Below are 19,926 nucleotides of genomic sequence, written 5' to 3'. Positions count from 1 at the left end.
AAATCTCACGGTAGCACAGTGGTTAGCGCTGCTGCCTCACAGCTCCAGGGACCTGGGTTCGATTCCCGGCTTGGATCACTGTCTGTGTGGAGTCTGCACATTCTCCCCGTGTCTGCGTGGGTTTCCTCCCACACTCTACTGATGTGCAGGTTAGGTGGATTGGCCGTGATAAATTGCCCCTTAGTGTCAGGGGGACTAGCTCGGGTAAATGCATGGGGATAGGGTCTGGGTGGGATTGTGGTCGGTGCAGACTCGATGGGCCGAATGTCCTCTTTCTGCACTTTAGGATTCTATGGATTCTAAATACAAATTGTTGATGTCTCCCTGAGACCAAAGTGATGTGTTTGACAGAGAGACAAAATCTAATTACAGGAGATCTAAATGAGGGGCGACCTCTCTTAATATCTCACTGTCATGCTCTCTCTTCTCCCTGTGTCTCTCTCACTCTCAATGTCTGTCTCTCTGCCTCTGTATCTGTCTCTTGGTATGTCTCTCCCTTTTCCGTGCTCTCTCTGTCTCTCTCTCTCCCCCCCCCCGTGTTGCCCCCAGCGCAACCCCTCGCTCAGACCCTCACTACCCCCACCCCGTGCTGGCCCTGTCCCTCCCCGCCACACTGTCACTGTCCATTTTGGACGTGGCTGTGTGTTATGTGTTGTGATAATTTATAGATTGATTGGTGTTTTGAAGAGTGCTGATTTTATCTGTGACTTGTTCCCGCCGCTGGGCACAAAGCTTTTTCTCCTCGGATCGGATGGATGTGAACATGCTGTCAGGCTCATTAATTTACAGATCATCATCGGCAGCAGCCCAGCAGCCGGTGGCTGATTCAGACTGCAACTCCATCACTTTCTAAAGTCAAACTTTCACTGCTCACTATTCTCAATCTTACAGGTTAAAATAGCTCCCATTCGCAGTTCCAAACTGTTCCAGGGTATAACTCCTGCCTCTTGTGTCACTCATTTCTCATTTTGATTTGATTTATTATTGTCACGTGTATTAACATACAGTGAAAAGTATTGTTTCTTGCGCGCTATACAGACAAAGCATACTGTTCATAGAGAAGGAAAGGAGAGAGTGCAGAATGTAGTGTTACAGTCATAGCTAGGGTGTAGAGAAAGATCAACTTAATGCAAGGTAGAAACATAGAAAAAACATAGAAAAACTACAGCACAAAACAGGCCCTTCGGCCCACAAGTTGTGCCGAACATATCCCTACCTTCTAGACCTACCTATAACCCTCCATCCTATTACGCTCCATGTACTCATCCAGGAGTCTCTTAAAAGACCCTATTGAGTTCGCCTCCACCACCACTGACGGCAGCCGATTCCACTCGCCCACCACCCTCTGTGTGAAAAACTTACCCCTAACATCTCCCCTGTACCTACCCCCCAGCACCCTAAACCTGTGTCCTCTCATAGCAGACATTTCCACCCTGGGAAAAAGCCTCTGAGAGTCCACCCGATCTATACCTCTCAACATCTTATACACCTCTATTAGGTCTCCTCTCATCCTTCGTCTCTCCAAGGAGAAAAGACCGAGCTCCCTCAGCCTATCCTCATAAGGCATGCCACTCAATCCAGGCAACATCCTTGTAAATCTCCTCTGCACCCTTTCAATCTTTTCCACATCCTTCCTATAATGAGGCACAATACTCCATCTGATTCAGATGGAAGAGGAGAAAGTTTGGTCCCAAACCAGTGTCCTCTGTTTGAACAAAGGGAAATATGATAGGATGAGGGATGAATTGGCTAAGGTAGACTGGGAGAGCAGGCTGGCAGGTAGGATAGCTGAGGAACAGTGGAGGATTTTTAAGGAGATCCTTTTCAGTTCTCAGCAAAAATATATTCCAGCAAAAAACAAGGATTGTAAGAAAAGGGAGAACCAGCCGTGGATAACGAAGGAAATAAAGGAGAGTATTAAAATAAAAACAGCTGCGTACAGAGTGGCCAAAAATAGTGGAGAAACAAGTGATTGGGAAAAATTTAAGAAACAACAAAGAGAGACTAAGAAAGCGATAAAGAAAGGAAGGATAGACTATGAAGCTAGGCTAGCAATTAATATAAAAAATGATAGTAAAAGTTTTTATAAATATATAAAAAGGAATAGAGTGGCTAGAGTGAATGTTGGACCCTTGGAGGACGAGAGGGGGGAGTTAATAGTGGGAAATGAGAATATGGCTGAGTCTTTAAATAAGTTTTTTGTGTCGGTCTTCACGGTGGAGGACACAAATAGTTTGCCAAATATTAACGATAGAGGGTTGGCAGCAGGAGAAATACTTAATACAATTAATGTTACCAGAGAGGCAGTGCTGGGTAGACTAATGGGACTGAAGGTGGACAAGTCCCCGGGTCCGGATGGAATGCATCCCAGGGTATTGAAAGAAATGTCAGAGGTAATAGTGGATGCGTTAGTGATTATTTATCAAAACTCGTTGCATTCTGGGGTAGTGCCGGTTGATTGGAAAACGGCTAATGTTACGCCGCTGTTTAAAAAAGGAAGGAGACAAAAGACGGGTAACTATAGGCCGGTCAGCTTAACGTCTGTAGTAGGGAAAATGCTGGAATCCATTATTAAAGAGGAGATAGCAGGGCATCTGGATAGAAATGGTTCGATCAATCAGACGCAGCATGGATTCATGAGGGGAAAGTCGTGCTTGACGAACATGTTGGATTTTTATGAAGATGTGACTAGGGCGGTTGATGGAGGAGAACCGGTGGATGCGGTGTTTTTGGATTTCCAAAAGGCGTTTGATAAGGTGCCCCATAAAAGGCTGCTGAAGAAGATTAGGGCACACGGAGTTGGGGGTAGTGTGTTAAAGTGGATTGGGGACTGGCTATCCGACAGGAAGCAAAGAGTCGGAATAAATGGGTGTTTTTCCGGTTGGAGGAAGGTAACTAGTGGCGTGCCGCAGGGATCGGTACTCGGGCCGCAACTGTTTACCATTTATATAGATGATCTGGAGGAGGGGACTGAGTGTAGGGTAACGAAGTTTGCAGACGACACAAAGATAAGTGGAAAAGTGAATCGTGTGGAGGACGGAGAAGATCTGCAGAGAGATTTGGACAGGTTGAGTGAGTGGGCGAGGATATGGCAAATGGAGTATAATGTTGATAAATGCGAGGTTATACACTTTGGAGGAAATAATAACAAATGGGATTACTATCTCAATGGAAACAAATTAAAACATGCTACCGTGCAAAGGGACCTGGGGGTCCTTGTGCATGAGACGCAAAAGCCCAGTCTGCAGGTACAACAGGTGATCAAGGCGGCAAATGGGATGTTGGCCTATATTGCGAGGGGGATAGGATATAAAAGCAGGGATGTCTTGATGCACCTGTACAGGGCATTGGTGAGGCCGCAGCTGGAATAATGTGTGCAGTATTGGTCCCCTTATATGAGGAAGGATATATTGGCATTGGAGGGAGTGCAGAGAAGGTTCACCAGGTTGATACCGGAGATGAGGGGTTTGGATTATGAGGAGAGGCTGAGGAGATTGGGTTTGTACTCATTGGAGTTTAGAAGGATGAGGGGGGATCTTATGGAGACTTATAAGATAATGCGGGGGCTGGATAGGGTGGAGGCGGAGAGATTCTTTCCACTTAGTAAGGAAGTTAAAACTAGAGGACACAGCCTCAAAATAAAGGGGGGTCGGTTTAAGACAGAGTTGAGGAGGAACTTCTTCTCCCAGAGGGTGGTGAATCTCTGGAATTCTCTGCCCACTGAGGTGGTGGAGGCTACCTCGCTGAATATGTTTAAAGCGCGGATGGATGGATTCCTGATCGGTAAGGGAATTAAGGGTTATGGGGATCAGGCGGGTAAGTGGTACTGATCCACATCAGATCAGCCATGATCTTATTGAATGGCGGGGCAGGCTCGAGGGGCTAGATGGCCTACTCCTGCTCCTATTTCTTATGTTCTTATGTTCTTATGGGGTAGGTCCATTCAATGGGTAGGTCCATTCAAAAGTCTGACAGCAGCAGGGAAGAAGAGATTGAATTAAAGCATTGTTGGAGAGTTTACAAGAGTTAGAATGAAGTTTTAGAAGCATAGAACGAGAGTAAAGGATAGAATTGGAAGGTATGCTGGGCACAGCTTGCAAGAAGTTGTCTCACTCCGGCGCCATCTTGGAATCTTGTCAGAGAGGTTCTGCTCCATCTGAGTATCTGTGCTCTCTGAATGGTGTCAGTACAGACCTGTCGGGTTACACCTGGGCAGGACTGCGACTGATGTCCTAAGCAAGTATTTACTAGAGTGGTTGGGGAGGGTTTAAACTGAAATAGCAGGAGGATGGGAACCACTGCAAGGAGTCAGTGATCACCACTGCAGATATTCACCACAGTCTGTGATCACCACTGCAGATATTCACCACAGTCTGTGATCACCACTGCAGATATTCACCACAGTCTGTGATCACCACTGCAGATATTCACCACAGTCTGTGATCACTACTGCAGATATTCACCAGTCTGTGATCACCACTGCAGATATTCACCACAGTCTGTGATCACCACTGCAGATGTTCACCAGTCTGTGATCACCACTGCAGATGTTCACCACAGTCTGTGTTCACCATTACAGATGTTCAGTACTGCCTGTAATTGCTGCTGTTGAGTAATCAGTCCTTGTAACTGTTCAGACTCAGGCTGGATCCAGGCCTGTGCAGAGCTGTGTGTAATGATTACTGGGAATAAACCTGTGTGTAATTGTGTTTAACCAGACCCTGATCATTCCCGATATCTTGGCGAGCAGAGATTACGTGGAGACAGATCCGTGAGGGTGACATTGAGACACTCCGAGTATTGGTGGCAGCTAAACTGACCCCAACTCAACCGGAGCGGGAGAGGGGAGAGGAGGAGGGAGATAGGGAGAGAGAGGGAGTCAGTGAGCCAATTAGGGATGGAGATTGAATGGGGGGATGTCAGGGGTAAGTTTTTCACTCAGAGGGTGGTGGGTGAGTGGAATCGGCTGACGTCGGTGGTGGTGGAGGCAAACTCGTTGGGGTCTTTTAAGAGACTTCTGGATGAGTACATGGGATTTAATGGGATTGAGGGCTATAGATAGGCCTAGAGGTGGGGATGTGATCGGCGCAACTTGTGGGCCGAAGGGCCTGTTTGTGCTGTGGCTTTCTATGTTCTATGTTCTATGTTCTGACCTTTCCAACAAAACTCACATCAGAAAATGATTGAAAAGTGAGTTTGGAGGTTAAATGGTGAAGGGGCGTGAATGGCCTCCTCCTGTTCCTGTGCAAAAGTACAAAACGGTGCTATCCTTAAATGGAGCCAATCTGCCCAGGGGAAGAAAGTATGTTCAAAAACTCTGAGGAGACAGAGAATGTCAGCCTGGGATTTTCTCTGGAGTGGGATTTGAACCCATAACCTTCTGACTCTTGAGGTGAAATGTCCCCCAATGAAGATCAGGACCTGATTTGGACCTACACACAATCCCTTCCTGAGACAAACAGCTGTAGTTTCTGCAACCGCAGCGATCTCTCTGCCCTCACCTTCTACACAATGGAATGAAAGCGTATTTGCCTTGTGTGATTACTGTCATCTGTCTTTATAATCCCATGTCAGCCTGTAAATTGAACACACTAAAAAGTGACTGTTCACGCTGATAGTTAATCGCCAGCAGTTACGAGCTGCTGATTTATTGAGAACTTGTTCCCCTGCCAGATTTGCATTATATTACACAGAGATTACCAAACGCTCAACACCAGGAAGAAACCTGGCCTTGGATTAGATTTGCAAATGCAATCCAACTAATAGCACAGAAAACTGGGACTAATCTACTGGCAAACTCCAATCACCTCCACCCCCATCTCCCTGATGCACAGACCCAAATAAACCCAGGACAAAAAGAAGAGAGTAAGAGACAGAGACAAAGAGAGAGTGAGAGAGACAGAGAGAGAGACAGACAGAGACAAAGAGAGAGTGAGAGAGACAGACAGACAGAGACAGACGGAGAGACAGAGACAAAAAGAGAGTGCGAGAGACAGAGAGAGAGAGAGACAGACAGACAGAGAGAGAGAGACAGACGGAGAGACAGAGACAAAGAGAGAGCGAGAGAGACAGAGGCAGACAGAGAGAGACGGGGAGAGAGAGACAGGGAGAGAGAGACAGGGAGAGAGAGACAGGGAGAGAGAGAGAGACAGAGAGAGACAGAGAGAGAGGCAGAGAGAGACAGGGAGAGAGAGACAGGGAGAGAGAGACAGAGAGAGAGGCAGAGAGAGAGGCAGAGAGAGACAGGGAGAGAGAGACAGAGAGAGAGGCAGAGAGAGAGACAGGGAGAGAGAGACAGGGAGAGAGAGACAGAGAGAGAGAGAGACAGAGAGAGAGGCAGAGAGAGAGAGACAGAGAGAGAGACAGAGAGAGAGAGAGAGAGACAGAGAGAGACAGAGAGAGAGGCAGAGAGAGACAGAGAGAGAGAAAAACAGAAATAGATTGAAAGAGACAGGTACCAAGAGACTGAGAGTGAGCGAGAGAGGAGAAAGTGAGCAGGTCCTGGGTCACACTGATAAATGACCAAAACTAACTGACCTCACAGACAATCATTAAACATCAGCTCCAGTGAGCGAGAGAATCATTTTGACTCACTGTGTAGTATTCAAAGACTGACATGGAGCCACGGGTGGGCAGCACAGCACCACTCACCATTCAATCATTCTCTTCAACCCAATTTGTAATTTCCATATCAATAGGTGTGTGAGGGGAGGAGATTTGGACAGGATTTTCACAGCCACCTCCCCGAATAATTTACAGACCGGGTCAGAGAGAAAAGCTCCCTCTACACTGTCCCCATCAAACACTCCCAGGACAGGTACAGCACGGGGTTAGATACAGAGTAAAGCTCCCTCTACACTGTCCCCATCAAACACTCCCGGGACAGGTACAGCACGGGGTTAGATACAGAGTAAAGCTCCCTCTACACTGTCCCCATCAAACACTCCCAGGACAGGTACAGCACGGGGTTAGATACAGAGTAAAGCTCCCTCTACACTGTCCCCATCAAACACTCCCAGGACAGGTACAGCACGGGGTTAGATACAGAGTAAAGCTCCCTCTACACTATCCCCCATCAACACTCCCAGGACAGGTACAGCACGGGGTTAGATACAGAGTAAAGCCCTTTCTACACTATATTAGCTGGGGTTGTGAATGACACACAGGCAGTGGGCTGTGCTGGTGATGAGGTGTGTGACTGGATGAAGATCTAACACGATGCTGACAGGCTATTCCTTACCTGGGATGTGTTTGGCCCAGCCAATAATGACAACCAGCTCCCGGTCAGCGAGATCGCAGAGTGTGGTCAGAGCCTTGATGTCTGTCTCTGGAACGGTGGGATCTGGCATCGCATAAATCTTCCCCGGCTCTGCCACAAGGAGGTGAGAGACGATTTTACTCACTAGGGTAAAGAAGAGGGTGTGAATCAGACACAATCATCCTCAACACCGGTGCCCCACAAGGCTGTGTTCTCAGCCCCCTACTATACTCCTTATACACCTATGACTGTGTGGCCAAATTCCCCTCCAATTCGATTTTCAAGTTTGCTGACGACACCACCGTAGTGGGTCGGATCTCAAACAATGACGCAACAGAGAACAGGAATGAGATAGAGAATCTGGTGAACTGGTGCAGCAACAATAATCTCTCCCTCAATGTCAACAAAACAATGGAGATTGTCATCGACTTCAGGAAGCGTAAAGGAGAACATGCCCCTGTCTACATCAATGGGGACGAAGTAGAAAGGGTCGAGAGCTTCAGGTTTTTAGGTGTCCAGATCTCCAACAACCTGTCCTGGTCTCCCCGTGCCGACACTATAGTTAAGAAAGCCCACCAACGCCTCTACTTTTTCAGAAGACTAAGGAAATTTGGCATGTCAGCTACGATTCTCACCAACTTTTACAGATACACCATAGAAAGCATTCTTTCTGGTTGTATCACAGCTTGGTATGGCTCCTGCTCTGCCCAAGACCGCAAGAAACTACAAAAGGTCGTGAATGTAGCCCAATCCATCACGCAAACCAACCTCCCATCCATTGACTCTGTCTACACTTCCCACTGCCTCGGCAAAGCAGCCAGCATAATTAAGGACCCCACGCACCCCGGACATTCTCTCTTCCTTCGGGAAAAAGATACAAAAGTCTGAGGCCATGTACCAACCGACTCAAGAGCAGCTTCTTCCCTGCTGCTGTCAGACTTTTGAATGGACTTACCTTGCATTAAGTTGATCTTTCTCTACACCCTAGCTATGACTGTAACACTACATTCTGCACTCTCTCCTTTCCTTCTCTATGAATGGTATGCTTTGTCTGTATAGTGCGCAGGAAACAATACTTTCCACTGTATATTAACACGTGACAATAAATCAAATCAAACCAAACCTGGACAAATGGGTCACTGCCAAATGTCACAGCAAAACTAACCCTGAATCTCACTGCACCCAACCACACAATCTCACAATCTCACAATCTCACAATCTCACAATCTCACAATCTCACAATCCAGCCACTGAGTGAGTTCCACGCCTGACACAATCCCCCTGGTGTCAATTGGTTAAACTGAGATTGTGTTTCAGGCCTTGGGGCAACTTAAAAACACACATGCTGAACCCATCGAAAGATAAGCAGTAAAACTCCCTCTACACTGTCACCGTCAAACACTCCCAGGACAGGTACAGCACGGGGTTAGATACAGAGTAAAGCTCCCTCTACACTGTCCCCATCAAACACTCCCAGGACAGGTACAGCACGGGGTTAGATACAGAGTAAAGCTCCCTCTACACTGTCCCCATCAAACACTCCCAGGACAGGTACAGCACGGGGTTAGATACAGAGTAAAGCTCCCTCTACACGGTAGCACAGTGGTTAGCACTGCTGCTTCACAGCTCCAGGGTCCCGGGTTCGATTCCCGGCTCGGGTCACTGTCTGTGTGGAGTTTGCACATTCTCCTCGTGTCTGCGTGGGTTTCCTCCGGGTGCTCCGGTTTCCTCCCACAGTCCAAAGATGTGCGGGTTAGGTTGATTGGCCAGGTTAAAATTGCCCTGAGATTCGTAGGTTAGCGGGATTAGTGGGTAAATATGTGGGGGTAGGGCCTGGGTGGGATGGTGGTCGGTGCAGACTCGATGGGCCGAATGGCCTCCTTCTGCACTGTAGGGTTTCTATGATTCTATTTCTATGATTCTACACTGTCCCCATCAAACACTCCCAGGACAGGTACAGCACGGGGTTAGATACAGAGTAAAGCTCCCTCTACACTGTCCCCCATCAAACACTCCCAGGACAGGTACAGCACGGGGTTAGATACAGAGTAAAGCTCCCTCTGCACTATCCCCATCAAACACTCCCAGGACAGGTACAGCACGGGGTTAGATACAGAGTAAAGCTCCCTCTACACTATCCCCCATCAAACACTCCCAGGAGAGGTACAGCACGGGGTTAGATACAGAGTAAAGCTCCCTCTACACTGTTCCCATCGAACACTCCCAGGACAGGTACAGCACGGGGTGAGATACAGAGTAAAGCTCCCTCTACACTATCCCCCATCAAACACTCCCAGGACAGGTACAGCACGGGGTTAGATACAGAATAAAGCTCCCTCTACACTATCCCCCATCAAACACTCCCTGGACAGGTACAGCACGGGGTGAGATACACAGTAAAGCTCCCTCTACACTGTCCCCCATCAAACACTCCCAGGACAGATACAGCACGGGGTTAGATACAGAGTAAAGCTCCCCCTACACTATCCCCTATCAAACACTCCCAGGACAGGTGCAGCACGGGGTTAGATACAGGGTAAAGCTCCCTCCACACTGTCCCCATCAAACACTCCCAGGACAGGTACAGCATGGGGTTAGATACAGAGTAAAGCTCCCTCTACACTGTCCCCATCAAACACTCCCAGGACAGATACAGCACGGGATTAGATACAGTGTAAAGCTTCTTCTGAATTGTCCCCATCAAACACGCCCAGGACAGGTACAGCACGGGGTTAGATACAGGGTAAAGCTCCCTCTACACTGTCCCCATCAAACACTCCCAGGACAGGTACAGCACGGGGTTAGATACAGGGTAAAGCTCCCTCTACACTGTCCCCATCAAACACTCCCAGGATAGGTACAGCCTGGGGTTAGACACAGAGTAAAACTCCCTCTCATTGAAACATAGAAGATAGGAGCAGGAGGAGGCCATTCGGCCCTTCGAGCCTGCTCCGCCATTCATTATGATCATGGCTGATCATCCAACTCAATAGCCTAATCCTGCTTTCTCCCCATAACCTTTGATCCCATTCGCCCCAAGTGCTATATCCAGCCGCCTCTTGAATACATTCAATGTTTTGGCATCAACTACTTCCTGTGGTAATGAATTCCACAGGCTCACCACTCTTTGGGTGAAACCTCCGTCATAAATGGTCTACCCTGAATCCTCAGACTGTGACCCTGGTTCTAGATTCCCTCACCATTGGGAACATCCTCCCTGCATCTACCCTGTCTGGTCCTGTTAGAATTTTATAAGTCTCTATGAGATTCCCCCCTCATTCGTCTGAACTCCAACGAAAATAATCCTAACCTAGTCAATCTCTCCTCATACATCAGTCCCGCCATCCCCAGAATCAGCCTGGTAAACCTTCACTGCACTCCCTCGAGAGCAAGACCATCCTTCCTCTGAAAAGGAGACCAGAACTGTACACAATACTCTTGCTGTGGCTTCACCAAGGCCCTGTATAATTGCAGCAACACATCCCTGCTCCTGTACTCGAAACCTCTCGCAATGAAGGCCAACATACCATTTGCCTTCTTTACTGCCTGCTGCACCTGCATGCTTACCTTCAGCGACTGGTCCACAAGGACACACAGGTCCTGCTGCACACTCCCCTCTCCCAATTTACAGCCATTCAGGCAGTAATCTGCCTTCTTGTTTTTGCTTCCAAAGTGAATAACCTCACATTTATCCAAATTATACTGCATCTGCCATTGATTTGCCCACTCACCCAACCTGTCCAGATCATTCTGAAGGATCTCTGCATCCTCGTTACAGTTCACCCTCCCACCCAACTTGGTATCATCTGCAAACTTCGAGATGTTACATTTTGTTCCCTCATCCAAATCATTAATATATATTGTGAATAGCTGGGGTCCCAGCTGACCCCTGTGGCACCCCACTAGTTACTGCCTGCCAATTTGAAAAGCACCCATTAATTCCTACTCTTTGTTTCCTCTCTGCCAACCAGTTTTCTATCCATCTCAATACACTTCCCCCAGTCCCACGCGTTTTAATCTTGCACAATAATCTCTTGTGCGGGACTTTGTTGAATGCTTTCTGAAAGTCCAAATATACCACATCGACTGGTTCCCCCTCACCATGCCTGCCTTCATTGGCCGGGGTGTTGAGTTTAAAAATTGGCAAGTCATGTTCCAGCTTCATAGAACCTTCATTCGGTCGCACTTAGAATATAGTGTTCAATTCTGGTCGCCACACTACCAGAAGGATGTGGAGGCTTTGGAGAGGATATAGAAAAGATTTACCAGGATGTTGCCTGGTATGGAGGGCATTAGCTATGAGGAGAGGTTGGAGAAACCTGGTTTGTTCTCACTGGAGCGACGGAGGTTGAGGGGAGACCTGATAGAAGACCTGATGAGAGGCATGGACAGAGTGGATAGTCAGAAACTTTTTCCCAGGGTGGAAGAGTCAATGACTAGGGGGCACAGGTTTAAGGTGCGAGGGGCAAGGTTTAAAGGAGATGTACGAGGCAGATTTTTTACACAGAGAGTAGTGGGTGCCTGGAGCTCGTTGCCGGGGGAGGTAGTGGAAGCGGATACAGTCGTGACTTTTAAGGGGCGTCTTGACAAGTACATGAATAGGATGGGAATAGGGGGATATGGTGCCCGGAAGGGTAGGGGGTTTTCGTTAAGTCGGGGCAGCATGGTCGGTGCAGGCTTGGAGGGCCGAAGGGCCTGTTTCTGTGCTGTAATTTTCTTTGTTCTTTGAAACTGTCTGGCTGGTTCCAGCAGAGAGAGGGGGATGTTCTCCCCGGAATGACATTGCTGCGGGGGGCCGGGGGTGGGGTGGGGGGGGGGGGGGGGGGGGGAGGAGGAGGTAAATGCCGCTTTGAGCCTTTCACATTCCAGCGATAATTACATGGCCGCTTCAGTGGAGAGGGAAGCTGCAGTGGGAGCACTGAACCCGGCTCCACGTCCATCCGCCGCTTGTATTTCTGCCGACCTCCTCGTACACGGTCCAGCCGCACACCTGGAGAGGGCAGGACGGGGGGGGGAGAGGTGGGGAAAGGGGGAGGGAGAGAGAAGGAGGGAGAGGAGGAAAGAGAGGGAGAGGAAGGGAGAGGGGGAAAGAGAGGGGGAGGGAGGGAGAGGGGGAAAGAGAGGGGGAAGGAGAGGGAGAGGGAGGGAGAGGGGGAAAGACAGGGGTAGGAGAGGGAGGGAGAGGGAGGGAGGGGGGAAGGAGGGAGAGGGAGAGGGGGAGAGGGAGGGAGAGGGGGAGGGAGAGGAGGAGGGAGGGAGAGGGGGAAAGAGAGGGGGAAGGAGAGGGAGAGGGAGGGAGAGGGGGAAAGACAGGGGTAGGAGAGGGAGGGAGAGGGAGGGAGGGGGGAAGGAGGGAGAGAGAGGGAGAGGGGGAGAGGGAGGGAGAGGGGGAGGGAGAGGGGGAGGGAGAGGGGGAGGGAGGGAGAGGGGGAAAGAGAGGGGGAAGGAGAGGGAGAGGGAGGGAAAGGGGGAAAGAGAGGGGGAAGGAGAGGGAGGGAGAGGGAGGGAGAGGGGGAAGGAGGGAGGGAGAGGGGGAGAGAGAGGGAGAGGGGGGGAGAGGGAGGGAGAGGGGGAGCCAGGGAGAGGGGGAGGGAGGGAGAGGGGGAAGGAGGGAGAGGGGGAGGGAGGGAGAGGGGGAAGGAGGGGGAGAGGGGGAAGGAGGGGGAGAGAGGGAGAGGGGGAGAGAGAGGGGGAGGGAGAGAGAAAAAGAGAGAGGGAGGGAGAGAGAAGGGCAGTGTGAGGAAAAGAAAGGGAGGAAAATATAAACACCAAGACAGAGAGAAATAGATTTAAAGAAGCATTGGGGAAGAAGGAGGGAGTGTGAAAGTGAAGGAAAGTAAAAGTAAGGATGGGAGGAAGAAAAAAAGAGCAGAAGAGAATGAGACAGAGAGAGAAATGGACAGAGAGAGGGAGGAGAAGGAAGGAGGGAAGGTGGAGAGTGACAGAGAGAGAGAGAGGGAGAGTTAAAAATCTGCAAACTCCATTGCTGTGGTGAAGATGATGAGTGCACATTGCGGTCACACTGACTCTTCCGACAGGTGCTCTGAGCGACCCAAGGGGCACACATGAGGGTTTAAAGTTTATTTATTAGTGTCACAAGTAAGGCTTACATTAACACTGCAATGAAGTTACTGTGAAAATCCCCTAGTCACCACACTCCGGCACTTGTTCGGGTACACAGGGAGAGTTTAGCACGGCCAATGCACCCTAACCAGCACGGCTTTCAGACTGTGGGAGGAAACCGGAGCGCCCGGAGGAAACCCACACAGACACGGGGAGAATGTGCAGACTCCACACAGACAGTGACCCGAGCCGGGAATCGAACCCGGGTCCCTGGCGCTGTGAGGCAGCAGTGCTAACCCACCGTACACACACTGTGCGCCCTGGGCACTGGAAGATAACAGGGAGCAGAAAGATCCCACCATCACGTTTCAGAAATCACCAGTTCTGGAATACCAGACTCCAGCTAACGCTCTCTCTGAAACACACAGCAGCTGAGTGTGACATGAGCACCATGAAGGATACAGGAAGACGTTGTCACAAAACTTGCAGCTGTGTGCTACAACCTGACACACTTACTCCTGATTTCTGCAACAGCAACAGCTGGAGTGCCCGGGCGATTCAGGGAACATTTCTCCTGTTAAAGGTCAGCAAAGAGCAATGTTTGTGCTTCCTGAAATTCTCCACCCTCTGCAGCGAGGAGGTGAAGCTCGAAGCAGCTTGTTTTACTCGCTGTGCCCTGTATGACCCTGTATGACCCTGTATGACCCTGTATGATTCCCTGTATGACTCCCTGTATGACCCTGTATGATTCCCTGTATGACCCTGTATGACCCTGTATGACCCTGTATGATTCCCTGTATGACTCCCTGTATGACTCCCTGTATGACTCCCTGTATGACCCTGTATGACCCTGTATGATTCCCTGTATGATTCCCTGTATGATTCCCTGTATGACCCTGTATGACCCTGTATGATTCCCTGTATGATTCCCTGTATGATTCCCTGTATGACCCTGTATGACCCTGTGCCTATCGAGACAGAGGCAGCTGTAACAAGGATTTCTGGCTTTCCCCATGAGGCCGGTGGTAGTGACTACACACAGAGCATTTTCTCATGTGTCACCTGTAAACTCTGCCATACATCAGAAACAAACAGGGAATTCACTCCCTCACTGTCCAGCTGCTGGGAGGTGGTGAGCAGTGAATCATACAGGGTCATACAGGGTCATACAAGGTCATACAGGGTCATACAGTTAATCATACAGGGTCATACAGGGTCATACAGGAAATCATACAGTGAATCATACAGAGTCATAAAGTGGGTCATACAGGGGGTCATACAGGGTCAATGCCTGGCAGCCATCATGTCTTCATTCTCTAGCCGTCCTCTGTGCCAGTTCTAGTTCAGCCACCAGGCAAAGCCAAGGGTGACCACTGGGCAACAAGGGGTTAACTGCTGACCACTCCAGTTCAGCACTGTACGACAGTCAAACAACCAGAGGCAGGCTGTCAGTGGAATGGTGACGGAGCAGACCACAGACATTGACTCTTCTCACTGCAAATCCCTCCCGAACAATACTGTGGCGATAGAATCCATATTGATGGCTTAGCTGAAGAGACAGAGAGTGAGGTATTGATGTTTGCTGGGTGTGTTTGTACAAGGAACGCAGAAAGTTAGCATGCTGCTGCTTCAAGCAGTCAGGAAGGCAAGTGGAATGTTGGTCTTTATTGCAGGGGATTGGAGTACAGGAATAAGAAATCTTGCTACAGTTGTGCAGGGTTTTGGTGAGACCACATCTGGAATATTGTGTGTAGTTTTGGTCTCCACATTTAAGGAAGGATAAATTGTATTGGAGGCAGTACAGCAAAGGTTCACTATTTGGTCTCTGGGATGAGGGGGTGTCCAATGATGAGAAGCGGAGTAAATTGGGTCCATTTTCTCTGGCGTTTCGAAGAATGAGAGGCGATCGCATTGAAACCGGTTTGACAGGGTGGACGCTGAGAGATTGTTTCCCCTGGCTGGGGAATCTAAAACATGGGGGTACAGTCTCAGGATAAGAGGCCAATCATTTAGGACTGAGACAAGAAAAAATTACTTCACTCAAAGGGTTGTGAATCTTTGGAATTCTCTCCCCAGAGGGTTGTGGATGCTCCATCATCGATGGATTTAAGGCTGGAACAGACAGATTTTTGGTCTCTCAGAGAATTGAGGGAGATGGGGAATGGCTGGGGAAAGTTGAAGCCTAAGATCAGGGCTTTGACAAAAAGTCATCTGGACTGAAACATCAGCTCTTTTCTCTCCTTACAGATGCTGCCAGACCTGCTGAGATTTTCCAGCATTTTCTCTTTTGGAGCCCAAGATCAGCCATGACCACATTGAAGGGTGGAGCAGGCTGAGTGGGCATGGACTGTACCTCTGTGGCTGCTCCTTGTGGAAAAGGGACATGGAGGAGGTTGGAGAGGGGAGAGGGGCACAGGGGGAGAGGGGCACAGGGGGAGAGGGGCACAGGGGGAGAGGGGCACAGGGGGAGAGGGGCACAGGGGGAGAGGGGCACAGGGGGAGAGGGGCACAGGGGGAGAGGGGCACAGGGGGAGAGGGGCACAGGGGGAGAGGGGCACAGGGGGAGAGGGGCACAGGGGGAGAGGGGCACAGGGGGAGAGGGGCACAGGGGGAGAGGGGCACAGGGGGAGAGGGGCACAGGGGGAGAGGGGCACAGGGGGAGAGGGGCACAGGGGGAGAGGGGCACAGGGGGAGAGGGGCACAGGGGGAGAGGGGCACAGGGGGAGAGGGGCACAGGGGGAGAGGGGCACGGGGGAGAGGGGCACGGGGGAGAGGGGCACAGGGGGAGAGGGGCACAGGGGGAGAGGGGCACAGGGGGAGAGGGGCACAGGGGGAGAGGGGCACAGGGGGAGAGGGGCACAGGGGGAGAGGGGCACAGGGGGAGAGGGGCACAGGGGGAGAGGGGCACAGGGGGAGAGGGGCACAGGGGGAGAGGGGCACAGGGGGAGAGGGGCACAGGGGGAGAGGGGCACAGGGGGAGAGGGGCACAGGGGGAGAGGGGCACAGGGGGAGAGGGGCACAGGGGGAGAGGGGCACAGGGGGAGAGGGGCACAGGGGGAGAGGGGCACAGGGGGAGAGGGGCACAGGGGGAGAGGGGCACAGGGGGAGAGGGGCACAGGGGGAGAGGGGCACAGGGGGAGAGGGGCACAGGGGGAGAGGGGCACAGGGGGAGAGGGGCACAGGGGGAGAGGGGCACAGGGGGAGAGAGGGACAGGGGGAGAGAGGGACAGGGGGGCAGGGGGCAGGGGAGCAGGGGACAGAGAGGGGAGAGGGGGGAGGGGAGAGGGGAGAGGGGAGAGGGGAGAGGGGAGAGGGGAGAGGGGAGAGGGGGAGGGGAAAGGGGGAGGGGAGAGGGGAGGGGGAGAGGGGGCAGGGGAGAGAGGGGAAAGGGGAAGGGGGAGGTGGGAGGGGGAGAAGGGAGAGGGGGAGGGGGACGGCGGAGTGGGGGGAGAGGAGAGGGGAGAGGGGAGAGAGGGAGAGGGGGGAGGGTGGGGAGGGAGAGAGGGGAGGGATGAGGGGCAAGTGGAAGATTCTCGCATGGTGGTCTGCCTCCCTGGGGCCGGGATCCAGGATGTCGCTAGTCGCGTCCCGGAAATCCTGAGGTGGGAGGGAGAGGAGCCTGAGGTAGCGGTACATATTGGTACCGCTGATGTGGGTAGGAAGGGAGAAGGGGTCATGAAAAGGGAGTACAGGGAATTAGGGAGACAGCTGAGAAAGAGGAAAGCAAAGGTAGTAATCTCAGGATTACTGCCTGTGCCACAGGAAGGTGAGGGCAGGAATGGAGTGAGGTGGAAGATGAATGTGTGGCTGAGGGACTGGTGCAGGGGGCAGGGATTCAGGTTCCTGGACCATTGGGACCTCTTTAGGGGCAGGGGTGATCTGTATACAAAAAACGGGTGGAACTTGAATCACACGGGGACCAATATCCTGGCCGGTAGGTTGGCTAAGGCTACTGGGGAGAATTTAAACTAGATAGGTTGGGGGGAGGGGAGCTAGAAGAGTTGACTAGGATCAAGGAACTAATTGATGGGGGGGAGGATGCAGGGGTAAGGGGAATTACAAAATTAATGGTAGAGGAGAGGGTGCAAGTGAATGAAGGCGGTAATTTAGATAAGGGAGTAGAGGGAGAGGGTGTTCGCGACTCATCAAAGCGGGTTCAGATAAAAGCTGGAATAAGGACACTTTGCCTGAATGCACGAAGCATTCGGAACAAGGTAAATGAGTTGATGGTGCAAATCAGCACAAGTGGGTACGATCTAGTGGCCATTACAGAAACGTGGCTGAAAGGTGACCAGGACTGGGAGATGAATATCCAGGGGTATCAGGCGTTTAGGAAGAATAGACAGGAAGGAAAAGGTGGTGGGGTCGCGCTATTAATAAGAGATAATATCAGGGTAGTACTGAGGGGTGACATAAGCTCTGAGGAACAAAACGTGGAATCATTATGGGTAGAGATGAGGAATAGTAGAGGGAGAAAGACACTAGTAGGTGTGGTATATAGGCCCCCAAATAATAATGTTGAGGTAGGGAGGGCTATAAACAAGCAGATAAGGGATGTGTGTAAAAACGGAACGGCAATAATCATGGGGGACTTCAACATGCACATTGACTGGCAGACTCAAGTCGGTAAGGGTGGAATGGAGGAAGAGTTCTTAGAATGCTGTCGGGATAGTTTCCTTGAACAGCATGTTACGGAACCGACGAGGGAACGAGCTATTTTGGATCTGGTATTGTGTAACGAGGTAGGTAGAATTAAGGATCTTATTGTGAAGGACCCTCTTGGGTCCAGTGACCACAATATGGTCGAATTTCTGATTCAGATGGAAGAGGAGAAAGTTTGGTCTCAAACCAGTGTCCTCTGTTTGAACAGAGGGAAATATGATAGGATGAGGGATGAATTGGCTCAGGTAGACTGGGAGAGCAGGCTGGCAGGTAGGATAGCTGAGGAACAGTGGAGGATTTTTAAGGAGATCCTTTTCAGTTCTCAGCAAAAATATATTCCAGCAAAAAACAAGGATTGTAAGAAAAGGGAGAACCAGCCGTGGATAACGAAGGAAATAAAGGAGAGTATTAAAATAAAAACAGCTGCGTACAGAGTGGCCAAAAATAGTGGAAAAACAAGTGATTGGGAAAAATTTAAGAAACAACAAAGAGAGACTAAGAAAGCGATAAAGAAAGGAAGGATAGACTATGAAACTAGGCTAGCAATTAATATAAAAAATGATAGTAAAAGTTTTTATAAATATATAAAAAGGAATAGAGTGGCTAGAGTGAATGTTGGACCCTTGGAGGACGAGAGGGGGGAGTTAATAGTGGGAAATGAGGATATGGCTGAGTCTTTAAATAAGTTTTTTGTGTCGGTCTTCACGGTGGAGGACACAAATAGTTTGCCAAATATTAACGATAGAGGGTTGGCAGCAGGAGAAATACTTAATACGATTAATGTTACCAGAGAGGCAGTGCTGGGTAGACTAATGGGACTGAAGGTGGACAAGTCCCCGGGTCCGGATGGAATGCATCCCAGGGTATTGAAAGAAATGTCAGAGGTAATAGTGGATGCGTTAGTGATTATTTATCAAAACTCGTTGCATTCTGGGGTAGTGCCGGTTGATTGGAAAACGGCTAATGTTACGCCGCTGTTTAAAAAAGGAAGGAGACAAAAGGCGGGAAACTATAGGCCGGTCAGCTTAATGTCTGTAGTAGGGAAAATGCTGGAATCCATTATTAAAGAGGAGATAGCAGGGCATCTGGATAGAAATGGTTCGATCAATCAGACGCAGCATGGATTCATGAGGGGAAAGTCGTGCTTGACGAACATGTTGGATTTTTATGAAGATGTGACTAGGGCGATTGATGGAGGAGAACCGGTGGATGTGGTGTTTTTGGATTTCCAAAAGGCGTTTGATAAGGTGCCCCATAAAAGGCTGCTGAAGAAGATTAGGGCACACGGAGTTGGGGGTAGTGTGTTAAAGTGGATTGGGGACTGGCTATCCGACAGGAAGCAAAGAGTCGGAATAAATGGGTGTTTTTCCGGTTGGAGGAAGGTAACTAGTGGCGTGCCGCAGGGATCGGTACTCGGGCCGCAACTGTTTACCATTTATATAGATGATCTGGAGGAGGGGACGGAGTGTAGGGTAACGAAGTTTGCAGACGACACAAAGATAAGTGGAAAAGTGAATCGTGTGGAGGACGGAGAAGATCTGCAGAGAGATTTGGACAGGCTGAGTGAGTGGGCGAGGATATGGCAAATGGAGTATAACATTGATAAATGCGAGGTTATACACTTTGGAGGAAATAATAACAAATGGGATTACTATCTCAATGGAAACAAATTAAAACATGCTACCGTGCAAAGGAACCTGGGGGTCCTTGTGCATGAGATGCAAAAGCCCAGTCTGTAGGTACAACAGGTGATCAAGAAGGCAAATGGGATGTTGGCCTATATTGCGAAGGGGATAGAATATAAAAGCAGGGATGTCTTGATGCACCTGTACAGGGCATTGGTGAGGCCGCAGCTGGAATACTGTGTGCAGTATTGGTCCCCTTATATGAGGAAGGATATATTGGCATTGGAGGGAGTGCAGAGAAGGTTCACCAGGTTGATA

General features: G+C 50.1%; 1 protein-coding gene across 1 annotated transcript in view; it reads right to left on the bottom strand.

Moving 5' to 3' along the window:
• Positions 1-19,926, bottom strand: part of esrrb (estrogen-related receptor beta) — a 54,013-nt gene that overhangs the window by 2,491 nt on the left and 31,596 nt on the right. Inside the window, exons 3-6 of the mRNA XM_078233150.1 lie at positions 12,138-12,248; positions 7,549-7,575; positions 7,241-7,402; positions 6,398-6,432 (exon numbers count right to left, since the gene is read on the bottom strand). Coding sequence (XP_078089276.1) covers positions 6,398-6,432; positions 7,241-7,402; positions 7,549-7,575; positions 12,138-12,248 — 335 coding nt within the window. The remainder of the gene's footprint in view (positions 1-6,397; positions 6,433-7,240; positions 7,403-7,548; positions 7,576-12,137; positions 12,249-19,926) is intronic.

The sequence above is a fragment of the Mustelus asterias genome, chromosome 18, assembly GCF_964213995.1.
Source record: "Mustelus asterias chromosome 18, sMusAst1.hap1.1, whole genome shotgun sequence".
NCBI lineage: Eukaryota > Metazoa > Chordata > Chondrichthyes > Carcharhiniformes > Triakidae > Mustelus > Mustelus asterias.
This window is presented reverse-complemented; position numbering and strand designations above follow the sequence as displayed.